The sequence below is a fragment of the Furipterus horrens genome, unplaced genomic scaffold (assembly GCF_987537825.1).
Source record: "Furipterus horrens unplaced genomic scaffold, mFurHor1.1.pri manual_scaffold_6, whole genome shotgun sequence".
NCBI classification, from domain to species: domain Eukaryota; kingdom Metazoa; phylum Chordata; class Mammalia; order Chiroptera; family Furipteridae; genus Furipterus; species Furipterus horrens.
The window spans coordinates 132,298,919-132,312,988 of NW_028327176.1; the positions used below are offsets into that span (position 1 = coordinate 132,298,919).

Sequence of the window (14,070 nt, forward strand, 5' to 3'; positions counted from 1 at the left end):
GGACAGTGAGGAAAGGACCTACCGGGAGCAAAGGGGTGCTCCCCAGAAAACATGCCTGTCCCTGATGACACCAGGCTGTCTGTGGATGCTACTCATTGCTGAAAGCACCTCGCACCATTACATGCAAGACTGGCCCACATTTCCCTGACTCTCTTTCATTTCCATTAGTTACTTTAGCTTTTGCTCTTCTGCACACACTCACTCTGTAAGAAAGATGTTGCAGCTTCTTTTTGGCTTCCTGTCTCTTGCTTCACTCATTGTAACAGCAAAGCCTTGATCTTCCAATAGGGAAAAAAGCAATCTCTATGGATCTATTTTGTCAAAACTACTAGACAATTATGTTAGCTTGTCATCTGACTTTCTAAAAGTTAAAATGCATATTCTTTTGCATATAAATAGAAAAAAACTGAAAGAACAGACAACGACCTGTGAAGAGTGGTATTCTAATTAGGGGTACAGGAAGAAAGAGAAAGAGAAAATATTTTCACTACATTTTTGTTTTACTTGAATTTTTGAAGTAATTCTATAATACTTCTGTACTTAGAAGAAATCAATAAAGATATTTTCCATTTTTAAAAAAAAAGGCAGAGCAGGTTCATTTTTGCTTCTTAGTTTGCCAGCAGAAAATGAGCTCATTCTGAAATTGCAATTTGTGATGAGACTATTGTGTTTGGGTGTGTGTGCACACGCTTGCACTTCTCATAATGATAGAGTATGCATGCACATGAAGAGCTCAGGGACAGCAGTGCCACTGGGGGCTTTAACCTTCTGTCTGGAAGACCCTGAAGTGTAAATGCTTCATCTGCACGCCCCTCGCTGCTCAGAAGAAACAGTCAGCACCTCCTCTCACTCTCCCAGCTGTGCAGCTGTGCAGCAGGGACCTGTGGTGTCTGCCAGGAATCTTCATGGAGAAAGCAGTGCATTGTGCCTGACTACCAGCAACACATAAGTAGCAACAATAAAGACATAACAAAAATGACTGATAAGGATGTGGACACACACACATTCAACTAACCAAGCCAGCAAAAATATACGTGGAAATAAACATTAAAACAAGGCAATGGAAAAATCAAAGAGATAGTGGGAATTACTGAAGTGACTGAAAATAGATGGAGCTGATCTAAAGATGCTCTTGTGTTAAGGAGGATGAGAAAAAGAGGAGGGAAAGTGAGGATCGAATTTCTTCCTCCTTATTTCTTGCCCTAAAATCATGGCTTGGAAATATAAGAACTCTCCAAAGAGTTGGTATTTCCAGTTTCACCTTGGAAATGCAGAGAGCTGGAAAGAGTGCACAGCCACATTTATAATAAGAAAAACTGGGACAAAAAAATCGACAACTTTTCCTGAACCCACGAGAAAACTTAGGTCACAGGGAAAACATCCAATCTAAAATCTGGGGAGAGGCAGGCACCTGCAGGGAGAAACAAAGCCAAATATTTGTTTACCTCAGACAAACACTACCAACTACCAAATACACTGATAGGAGGATTCAGTGGAAGTTTAAAGAATTAACAGACGGAGTGTGGGCTAGTGAGAGAGTGTGAAGTCCCCAGGAGCCACAGACCTAGGGGAGTTCAGAACCTCTTGCAGGTTTTACTCCACAAACCCTTTTCTTCATATCACAGAAACAAGCACTAAGAAAATAACAGTAGAATATAGCTTAAAAAAGTGCAAGTGACAGATTCTCCTAGGAAGTAGACACTGAGAAAAATCCTCAGCAAAATAGCCCCCATCCTAAAAAGCAAGGTATCCCTAGAGAAATCTGAAGCCTGTAGAACACTACAGATCACCCAGCACAAAAAGAAACTTCAGACTCAGCCCAACTCCTGACTGGGTTAACATAAACCTCCACACAAAAGATCTAGAAGAAAACAAGATGTGTTTATATCATAAAACCAATTACTGCAGTATCTTATATAAAATATGTACAGCTTTCTTTAAAAATGAGGCATACAAAAAGATAAGAAAAAACAATCTGAAGAGAAATATTCAACAGAAATAGACTGATATATGACACATATGATAAAAATCAGGCAGGGAATTTAAAAGAATGACTGCTATGTTAAAGGCTCTAATGAAAAAGGTAGACAACATGTAAGATCAGATAGATAATTTCAGCAGAAAGTTAGAAACTATATAGAAGAATCAAATGAAAATATTATAAAATCAAAAAGCACAGTAACAGAGATTTTTAAAAATGCCTTCAACAGTGAACCCAGGAGCTGTGAAGCAATATCAAACTGTCTAACAAAAATAATCCCAGAAGTAGAAATAGAAGTAACAGGACAGAAGAAATACTTGAAGGAATAATGGCTGAGAAAGTTCTAAAAGTAATGACACATACTAACCACAGATCAGAAATGCTCAGCAGAATAAACACACATGAGCACACACACAGAGAACTAGGCTAATCATATTGAAACTTTTGGAAACCAAAGACAAAGAAAAAATTTTACAGGCAGCCAGGGGAACAAATTAAAACCACATGAGATGCCATATATATCTACTAGAATGACTTAAAAATGGACTGATAGTATCTATGGCTGACAAGAGTGAGAAGACACTGGCACTTACATTGTTGGTGGAACATAAAATGGTATAGCTACCTGGAAGACAGTTTTCCAGTTACTTAGAAAAATAAATATACTCTTACCAGAGACCTCAACAATCTTACACCTAGATTATTTATCTTAGAGAAATGAATATGTATGTTTGCACAAATGTTTGTACATGATTGTTTATAGTAGTTCTATTCATAATCACAAAAGAAAACTGGAAAGAATTTAAATGTCTTCAATGGGTGGAGGGATTGAGCAAAAAGAAAAAAGGACCCATGGGCATGGACATCAGTGCAGTGATTGCTGCAGGAAGGGAGTATAAGAGGACTAAATGGAAATGGAAAAAATACAATAAAGATTAAATCAAAAATTTTAAGTAAAAAAATAATATTTTTACTCTGAAAAACAAAAAGAAAAAAGGAAGGGAATTGAGCATGCTTGGCTCAACTGAGCCCATGTGAGCTTTGTCTTCTTTTTAGATCTGCCTGCCCTCTGTTCGGCCATGTAGCAATTGTCAGAGAAGATACACTTGTTGCTGCAGAAGTAAAGTAGTATCTTGTTTAGAGATGAAGAATTAATACCTCACCTAATTGGTATTGATCTAAGCCAATCTCTAGTCAACTTTATCAGTAATGGAGCTTAATATTAATCTTTCTTATATTTTGTTTTCAATTGATTCCAAATTTAGAAGAGGAAGAGGGTAAAAATTATATCTAATTATTGTTTTAAGTGTGGTCCAAACTATTCTTGAAACTTAGCATGTATTTTATTTCTTTACTTATTTGTATAAGTGTAGAATTCTAGGTTGACAGATTTGTTGTTTTTTTCTTTTAGTTCTTTAAAGGCGTTGCTCTACTGTTAAATTTCTGGTGAAAAAAATGGCTTTCATCTTTAACTTTTTATTCCTTTACATTATGACATATTTTTCTGTTTTTTTAATACTTCTTTTCTGGTTTTAAAAAATGTTTTTCTCTATAATTGGTTTCGAGTAATTAGAATAGTATGTGCCTTCATTAGACTTTTTTCACGTTTCTTGTGCTGGGCGTTTGCTGACCTTTGATTTGTGGGTTAATAGTTTTCATCAGATTTGAAAATTTTTCATACATTATTATTGCTTTAATTTTTTTCTGTTCTCCTTTCTTCAGGGTGCTAATTACACATGTATTAGGCTGTTTGCTGTCCTATAGTTCATTAATGATTTTTTAATTGTTTTTTCTTTATGTGTTTCATTTGGAATAGTTTTTATTACTATATGTTTAAGCACACTAATTTTTTGTTCTGCAATGTCTAATCTAACATTAATTCTGTCCAGAGTATCTTTCATGTCAAACATTATGGTTTCAATCTCCAGAAGTTTAACTTGGGTCGCTTTTATATTTTCCATGACTCCACTGAATGTTTCAAACTTCTGGATTACTTGAAATAGTTATCTTAATGTCCTCATGTGCTAATTTTAACATCTGCATGAGTTCTCAATTAGTTTTGCTTGATTGATTTTTTTCTCTTCTTTATGGGTTGTATTTTCCTGCATCTTGTCATGCCTAGTAATCTTTGGGTACCAGAGATTATGAGTTGTACCTTGTTGATTGCTAGCTATTTTTATATTTCTATAAATATTCTTCAGCAGCTTTGTGCTGGGAGGAAGTTAACTTTCTTGGAAACTGGTCTCTTTTTCCCAAGTTTATTGAGGTAGAACCAACAAATAAAAATGCATATATTTAAAGCATACAATATGATGATTTCATATGCATATACATTGTAAAACGATTCCTGCCCTTAAACAAGTTAACATATTTATCACCTCACATGTTTAACCTTTGGTTTTGGGGGGGTTTTGGTGAGCATATTTAAGTTCTGCTGTCTTAGCTAATTTTAATTATACAATATGGTATTATCAACTATAGTCACCATGTTATACATTAGAGACTCTGATCTTATTCATCTTATAACTGGAAGTTTGTAGCCTTTTATCAATCTCTTTCTATATCCCCTACTTCCCAGATGCTTTTTTCTCTGAGCTCAACTTCCATGAGTTCTACTTTTTTTTTTTTTTAATTCACATATAAGTGATACCATGAGAAACTGATCTTTTTGGCTCTTAAGACTTGTTAAGTGGGCTGAGAGCAGCATTTGATCTAAAGCTAATAAATTCCCACACCTGAGGCAAAAGCCCTTCTGAGAACTCCACCCTATGAGTTATGAGGTTTTCCAATCTAATTTGTAGGAATAGACACTGTGGGAGAAATGACCACCATCCTAGCTTGTTCTTTTCAGTGTTTTTCCTCAGGTCTTCTGTTCTTTCACCTGGTTTGGTATTCATCTGTTGAGAATTATTGGCCTTTATTTCAAAAACAAAGATGAAATAAAGGCTTGGTCAGGCAAAAGTGTTTTTAAAAGTTCCTCTGACAGGAGAAAAATGACACCAGATGGAAATTTGGATTTACACAAAGAAATGAAGAAATCATAAATGGTAAAAATCTGGGTAAATATAAAATCTTTTCATTCAAATGGTAGCCAGTCCCAGTAACATTGAAGGAGTAATTCATTATTTTACCACTGGAATGAAAGATTTCCTTTAAATATCGAATTCCTTAAATACACTTGGATCTCTTTGTATATTCCCTATTCTATTCTAGTAACCTATTTATCTATAATTATATCATAGTACCATACTGTTTTTATTTTGATATATGTATCAAAATAAAATATACATAATTCTGATATATATCAAAATAAAATATATATAATTTGTTCAAAATATATATGATTTGTTCAAAATGTGTTAAGGTGAGTTTACCTTGTTCATTTTCAAAATTTCCCCATGTTTATTTTATGATATAAACTTTAAAATCAATACATCCCCTCTCCTCCCAAAAAATGATAAATTCCTATTGGGATTTTTGACTAAAATTATAATAAATCTATATGTCAACTTGTAGTTCACAGTTAGCTGAGAACATATTTCTATTAGGAGAAAGAGATCATGAGAGTGTGGGTCTGGCTAGAACCATGAGATACTACAATTCATGCTGAAGCAATGGCAGCCTCTGAGAATGACTCAGGAAATGCTTCATGGAATACAGACTGGGCAGGAGACATTGCTCAGGTGGGGAGCCAAGGCAGCCGAGTGAGAGGAGTGTGTACGTGTTATGGTCAATCTAAATTAGCCTGTCAGTGGCATCTCTTAATAATGTGGTCAGCTTTTCTTTGAGGGCTAACTTTATTGCTGAAAGATTTATCTAAGAGAAAAATTGGGAGGGAGGTTACCATAAACCTAATGAGATACATAGAGCCAACCAGAGAGAAAGGCTTCAGTCCTTAGGCATGAACTTGCCCATGGCTCTGCCATTCATGTTTGTATGTGCTGTTTGACATTCTCAAGTAAAAGGAAAAGAAGCCATGAAATCATGAATAAAAGAGGTGAATTTCTTTTTCTTTTTTATGGCTGAGTAGCATTCCATTGTATAAATGTACCATGGCTGCTTTATCCACTCACCTACTACTGATGGGCACTTGAGCAGCTTCCAAGTCTTGCTATTGTAAATAATGCTGCAATGAACATAGAGGTGCTTATGTTCTTCTGAATTAGTGTTTTGGGTTTCTTTGCATAAATTCCCAGAAGAGGAATTGCTGGGTAATTTTTTGAGGAAACTTCATACTGCTTTCCACAGTGGCTGCATCAATCTGCATTCCCATTAACAGTGCAAAAGGGTTCCCTTTTCTCCACATCCTCACCAGCACTTCTTGTTTATTGATTTATTGATGATAACCATTCTGACAGGTGTGAGGTGATATCTTATTGTGGGTGTTTTTAAAAGATTTTATTTTTTTATTTTCAGAGAGAGGGGAAAGGAGGGAGGAAGAGAAGGAGAGATACATCAATGCATGAGAGAAACATCAATCAGTTGCCTCTCTCAAGCCCCCAACTGGGGACCTGGCCTGCAACCCAGGCATGTGCCCTGACTGGGAATTGAACCAGCAACCTTTGGTCCACTGGCTGGCATTCATTCCAATGAGCCACACCAGCCAGGGCTCATTGTGGTTTTAATTTGCATTTCTCTGATGATTAATGACATTGAGCATCTTTTCATATGTCTATTGGCCATCTGTATGTCTCCTTAGGAAAAATGTCTATTCAGGTTCTTTGCCTATTTGTTAATTGGATTGTTAGTGTTTTTGGTGTTGAGTTTTATAAGTTTCTTATAAATTTTGGGTATTAACTCCTTATCAGATGTATCAACAAATATGTTCTCCCATTTAGTGGGTTGTCTTTATTTTGTTGATGGTTTCCTTTGCTGTGCAAAAACTTGTTAGCATGATGTAATCCTATTTGTTTTTCTTTTGTTTCCTTTGCCTCAGGAGATATATCAGAAAAAAATATTGCTATGAGCAATGTCCAAGATTTTACTGCCTATGTTTTCTTCTAGGATTTTGTGGTTTTGAGTCTAACATTTAAGTCTTAATCCATTTTGAATTTATTCTTGTGTGTGGTGTGAGAAGGTGGTCCAGTTTCATTTTTCTGCGTGTATCTGTCCAATTTTCACACCACTTATTGAATAAACTATCTTTAGCTCATTGTATGTGCTTGCTTCCTCTGTCAAATATCAATTGACTATAAAGGTATGGGTTTATTTCTGGGTGCTCTATTCTGTTACATTGATCTATGTGTCTGTTTTTTTGCCAGTACCATATTGTTGTGATTATATGGTTTTATAATATAGTTTGATATTAGTAGTATGATTCCTTCAACTTTGTTCTTCTTTCTTAAGATCACTGTTGTTATTTGGGGTCTTCTGTGGTTTCATATAAATTTTTGGAATATTTGTTCTAGTTCTGTGAATTACACCACTGGTATCTTGATAGGAATTGTGTTGAATCTATAGATTGCTTTGTGGGGGGGGGTGCAACAACTTTATTGAAAGAAAGTGCAGTTAACTGTGTTGAAAGCTTAATAGGAGAAACTTAGAAACCTCCCCTCAAGTGCAGGACCAGGTGCAGAGTGGACTCCTTCTGGATGTTGCAGTCGGACAGGGTGCACCCATCTTCCAGCTGTTTCCCGGCAAAGATCAGCCTCTGCTGGCCAGGGGCGATGCCCTCCTTGTCTTGAATCTTGGCCTTGACATTCTCAATGGTGTCACTGGGCTCGACCTCCAGGGTGATGGTCTTGCCAGTCAAGGTCTTCACGAAGATCTGCATCCCACCTCTGAGGCACAGGGTAGTATGGACATTTTAATGATGTTAATTCTTCTTATCCATGAATAGGATGTATGCTTCATTTCTTTGTATCTTCTTCAATTTCTTTCTTCAGTGTATTAAAATTTTTTGAGCACAGGTCTTTTATATCCTTGGTTAGATATATTCCTGGGTATTTTATTCTTTTTGAAGGAATTTTGAATGAGATTGTTTTCTTATTTTCTCTTTCTGATAGTTTGTTATTATATTAGGGTTAGGGTTAGGGTTAGAGTTAGCGTTATTCTTAGCTGTGCTGGGAACTGACAGTTCTCCATTCATGAGGTGATTTTGTTGCTCAGCTGAAATTCTTAACTGTGAAGGTTTTGAAATAAAAGTTTATAATATTCATACATAAATGTGCTCATATTTTGTCTAAATCCTTTCATACAAGAATTGCAGAGCACTGTAATAACTACATGGTGTCAGGGTTCACGTCTCCCCATCTTCTATGTGAAGAAACAGAGAGGAGGTGGGAGTATTGAAGTCACTTTGAGCAGGACGATGACTCTAAGGTGAAGCTGGGAGGGGAACTTACACTTGGAATGTGCACTTGGAATCATCTCACTCTGACTGCACCTACTTCCCAGCTTGAGTCACAGTTCAAAAATACTCAGTGTGGTTCGGAGCTGTGCCTGGGAAGTGGCCTGGTAACAACTTATCAAAGGTTCCTTATGCTGAATCCTCAGCCTTACATTACTTACTGCACAGATTCAAAAGAAGGGAATTATGGGATCCCTGTCATCAAAAGATTTATAATGTGTTTAGGGAGAAAAAACATAGACCTATAGCACAGATATGTGTCTGTTTTACTCAACTTTGTACCCCAGAACCTGGTTTAAAAAATGTAAGCTAAACTGAATACTCATTTAGTATACCAGTGAGCAAAGTTGGTAGTCAGTGCTGAATGGGTTCCAAGAATAGAGCGCTCATGATGGGCTAAGTGGAAAGAGATGGTTGCATGTTGAAGAAAGGATGTGACTCAAATCCCCAAAATTCTTTGAGAATGAATTTGTCTATAACCATTCATCTTAAGTCCTTCTTTCTCTCTCTGTACCATGAAACATGAGGAAAGTTGTTGTCCCAATTAACTTTTCTTTATTCAATGAGAACCAGCTCTTTTATTCATTTTACAGATGATTTTAGCACATTCCATGTGTCTGGCATTGCCCAGGGCCCAGACATGTGAAAGTGAAGATATCGGGCAGTCCCTTCCCCTGATGCTCTTGACAGCCATGAGGGTCATGTGCTCATATGCTGGCCTCTCCAAGCCTCTGATCTCCCTCTTGTGTTGGGTCAAAAGACCGTCTTCTTAACAGAGGCTAATAGATTCTTTTCTTCTTCTTTCTACCTGAAGAAGAAAGATAAAACCCATTAGGATTCCTCAGTGTGGTGAAAAGGTTAGCCATGACTGTAAACAGCACTATTACACTATTATTCTTAGACCTTTGGGACTCTCTAATGAGAAACAAACTTCACAATCAAATTCTCTGGTGTCAGTTTCTTGAGAAACACTGACTGGACAAAATGTACTTTTTTACTATGCAGAATCCATTACTCCCAGAAGAGATGGGGTTGGAAACAGTTCCAGGACACTATAATTAGCAGTATGATTCTCATAGCAACAAGGAAATCATATGAAGAATTCGATCCTGACAGCATGCCCCTACATCGTGCCTTCCGTCTCTTAGATTTCGGTTCCATGTTCACAGTCACCTCTCTGAGGTTAAATGGGGGCTTGTATTTACAGACACCTACTCTGTGGGCCCTCATGTGCCCCTGGATCCATTCTCTGACTTCACTGACTGTGTACCTATTCTCTCACTCTGTCTACTTAAGTCCAACACATCCTCAAGAGTTCCATTGAACAATGTTTCTGTAAGAAAGGGACTGGGAAATTAATGACACACAGATCAAATATGGTCCACTACATGTTTTTGTAAATAAAGTTATTGGAACACAACTCTACTCATCCATTCATGTATTGTATAGGACTGCTTTTATATCCAACAATGTATTTAAGTCATTGTTACAGAGATTGTATGACCCACAAAACCTAAAGTATTTACTAACTGGTTCTTTACAGAAAAAAATTTGCTGAATCCTACTATAGAGTAAAATTTGAGGCATCTATTCTGCACTTTTCATTTTATCAGAAATGCAGTTGTTTGGACTTCTGGCCAAGATGGAGGCATAGACAGACACGCTGCATCTCCCTCCACAACTAAGAAGAAATACAACTACCTCAAAATTAGAACAAACAGAAGTTCCAGAAAATCAAAGTTCATGGAAGTCCAGCAAACAAAGATATAAAGAAGAAATACTCATCCAAACAGGGAGCAGGGGCAGAGCCGGGGTGGAGAGGATGCGGTGTGGAGGTAGCAGTGGCGGCGGCAGTGGCAGGCCGGCAGAAAGTGCAGTCACATGTTTTAAAAAGTCGGGAGGGACACCTGAGAAGCATTCCCAGCTCCTTACCAGACCTCGCAGCCCATGGCCCCAGCACTGGGGAAAATCAAGCCTCATTGCTTCTGACTGTGCAAACCAGTGGGGGTTAGGGTGGAGGCAGAAACTGTCGGTCTCTCAGCAGAGTCTGCTTGTTTAAAGACCCCCATGGTCCTAGAATGTCCGAAGACCCACCCACTCTGGGAAAAATGGCCAGGGCAACAGCTAGAGGGCCATCAGTCTGGTGCGGAAGTGGGAGAGGTGCCTGGAAAAGGGGCGAGTGCTGGGCAGGCGGCATTGTTCCCTCTCGGACCCCTCCCCTACATTCGGTGTCACAATGTAGTGAAATAGGTCGCCCTGGACAGATGAATCCCTAAGGCTCTGCCCCTTACAATGTAACAGAGTGGCAGTTCAACCTGGGACACAGAGGCAAACAAACACAGGAGCCTGTTATAATGAGGAGACAGAGAAGTATGGCTCAAAAGAGGAAATGGATCAAGGTTCCGTGGGAGAACTAAGTGATGAGGAGATAGACAACCTAACAGATGAGGAGATAGACAACCTAACAGATGCAGAATTCAAAACATCGGTGATAAAGATCATCACAGGCTTGACAGATATGCTTGAGTATGGCAAATGAATAAGAGAAGAAGTAAAGGCTATGCTAAGTGAAACAAAGGAAAATCCACACAAAACCAATGGTGAAGGGAAGGAAACTAGGGTTCAAATCAATGATTTGGAACATAAGGAAGAAAAAAACAGTCAACCAGTGCAGAATGAGAAAGCAAGAATTGAAAAAAATGAGCAAAACTTCCCAAATTTTGTGAAGGAGATGAACATACAGGTCCAGAAAGCACGGAGGGTCCCAGGTGAGCTGGATCCAGAGGGGACCACACCAGGTAGCAACATGACTGGAATGCCAAAGGTGAAAAGTAAAGACAGAGTCCTGAGGGCAGCAAGAGAGAGATGGAGAGTTGCCTACAGGGGAGTGCCTATAGATCTATCAGCTGATTTCTCAGAGGACACTTTGCAGACAGGAAGAGACTGGCAAGCAGTATTCAATGTGGTGAAAAGCAACCTGAGACCAGGATTACTCTATCCAACAAAGCTATCATTTGGAATGGAAGACCAGATGAAGTGCTTCCCAGACAAGGTGAAGCTAAAGGAGTTCATCATCACTAAGCCATTATTATATGTAATGTCAAAGGGGCTTACTTAAGAAAAAGAAGATCAAAACTATTAACACTAAAATGACAACAAACTCACAACTATCAAAAATGGAATCTAAAAAATACAAACAAAATTCAACAAAGCAAACCAGAATAGAAACAGAATCATAGGTATGGGGATCATTTGGAGAGTTATCAGCTGGGATGGGGGAGGGGGAGAAATGGGAAAATGGTACAGGGACTAAGAAGCATAATCCGTTGGTACAAAATAGACAGGGGGAAGTTAGGAATAATATAGGAAAGGGTGAAGCCAAAGAACTTATATGCATGACCCATGAATATGAACTAAGGGGGGTGGGATTGCTGGAGGGAAGGTGGGTACTGGGCAGAGGGGAGCAAAGGGGAAAAAATGGAACTACTGTAACAACATAATCAATAAAATATACTTTAAAAAATGCAGTTGTTTATGTAAATAAAATTGTATTTATAGTTATTCTTTTCAGATAATATAAATCCAATGGGATTTGCATCTGTATTCCTGGTTTTTGGTTTCCAGTGTGGCTAAGGCTAATGATTCATTCCAGTGGTTTCAAAGCAGGGCCAGCCAGTAAATAGAGAAGTAAAAAAATTGGGGATGTCCTTGAATTAATTTTTGTCAAGATTGTATTAGAGAAATGGAATTTGGAGGGACATTTTGTTTTGAGATGTTCCCTTCCTCCACAGGTCAAACTATCAACTGGAGCATAGGAAATAGAAAAATAGCCATAGGTTTCATAAGTAATCAGTTTGGTTAGAGGGATTTAGTCTCAAACAGTCAAAAGAAAAATCTGGAGATGATCTAAAATTAAGCCTTGTCTAAGAAGCAGGGATTCCTAAAACATAAAGATCTTGCCTGCTGTAAATGATCCTTTAAGTCCTTAGATTGCTGAGGGACCATAAGACTAGGAAGGCCTTTCACAGAGCAGTCATTTGGGTTACTTTAATATAAGAGATGATCTGTAGTTACATCTTCGCAGCTGATTGATAGTTAGTTGGTTCTGAAGAAAGGCCTATATCCTGAATTGCTAGAAATAGCTTTCCTACTCAGCTAATATCTGTGGCAGATCTACAGACCAAAATGGTAACACAGACATACTGAGTCGCTGCCATCCAGTAGCTGAACAGAATAACTGCTTTAGCCATGAAAGAGGAGACTCATTGAAGGCTGGAGAAGTCAGAGAAATGGGTCTCAGACTGAGTCTTTATTGGCTTTGATCCCCCTGAGAGTGAGAGACTTTCTTGCAGATGGTATAATTGTATAAATGAAAAACTAAAAAAACTTCATTAAAACTATTAGAATAAATAAGGGAATTTGGTTAAGAGGCTGAAGATAAGATAAATATACAAAAATGTGAAGCTTTTCTTCAGGCTAGGGGCAATTGATTCAAAACAAAAATTGAAAAATAATAATGAAAAAATAATCCTACTTTAATTAGCTCTAAAAGCATGATCTCTTCTCCAGGAAGCTTCAAGCAAAGTATTTGGTATTGTAACACTGATCTGATAGCTTTTTAATCTCCCATGAGGCTCTCAGGACTAGACCCAACCTATGTGACATGGCTGTTTTATATCAGTCTCCTCCATAAGCACAAGCCTTACCATGATCTGTGTTTTGGGATCTCTCAACTCTACACTACCCAAAACAAGTCTCACCCCTCCCTTTCCTACTAAATTCTTTTCCTGAGTGCTCTTTGAAACTCTTAGTCTACAATCAGAAACCTTATCTCTGAACAGTTGTCTACACAGAACATTGCTTGGCCTGCAGCTGTCTATAAAAGAAGTTTTTTGCCCTTATACTTCATGTTCCTGGGCCAGAAAGCAGGTAAACCTATTTTTTTATTCACCATTGCCTCTTTCCACTCTGAGACTACCACTTTTTGCCTTCTCTTTCTTCAAATTTCTTACTTCTTCTCTCACAAAATTTCAGCTGATGTCCTCATCTTACACCTGAGTGAGAGAATAAGAGTCACTATTAAAGAGGCCTCCTTCCTAATATAAATACATAGACCAGTGGTTCTCAACTAGAGGAAATGTCACCCCCGGAAAACATCTGTCAATGTCTAGAGACATTCTGAATTTTACAACTGGAGAGGGGAGGCTACTGGCATTTGTAGGCAGAGGCCAGAATTGTTACTAAATATAAGATAATGAATGGAACAACTCCCAAATGCAAAGAACAACCTAGCCCAGAATGTCAGTAGTGCCAAGGTTGAAAGACCATGATATATACTAACTTATACAAATACCCCTTTCTTTTCTTATTCCAATGGAAGAGTATCTCTGCCCCCATCAAAATTGATTATCTCTCATTCTCAGAGACTTTCCTCTTGAAATTATCACCTCTTTCTTTTTATCTTTATCTCTCTCTCTCTCTCTCTCTCTATTGCATGTTTTCAATCATTCAAAATAAATATCGGGAACTCTTACATATACCAGAAATTCTTCTTAGTGTGGAGGATACAAATCAGCTTATTTTGTAAGAGAGAAAAACAATCAACGTCATAAATAAGTAAAATACATGTGCTAGTTAGTGGTAAGTGTAAAGGGGGGAAAAAGAGGTAAGAAGAATAGAAACTATGTGTGAAGCCAGGGGTTAAATTTTAAATATGGTGGCCAGGAAAGAGCTTCCTGAT

The 14,070-nt window shown here is 37.9% G+C and overlaps 1 protein-coding gene across 1 annotated transcript; it reads right to left on the minus strand.

Moving 5' to 3' along the window:
• Window positions 1–7,520: 7,520 nt before the first annotated feature.
• On the minus strand, window positions 7,521–7,767 carry LOC150007444 (ubiquitin-like). Its single transcript, XM_090280541.1, has one exon. It carries the CDS (start codon window positions 7,752–7,754, stop codon window positions 7,521–7,523), a length of 234 nt encoding a protein of 77 aa, XP_090136667.1. The 5' UTR covers window positions 7,755–7,767.
• Between the last annotated feature and the right edge of the window lie 6,303 nt (window positions 7,768–14,070).

Coding starts and splice junctions, on each gene's coding strand:
- LOC150007444 (XM_090280541.1), bottom strand. CDS start 7,754: ATGCAGATCTTCGTGAAGACCTTGACTGGCAAGACCATCACCCTGGAG.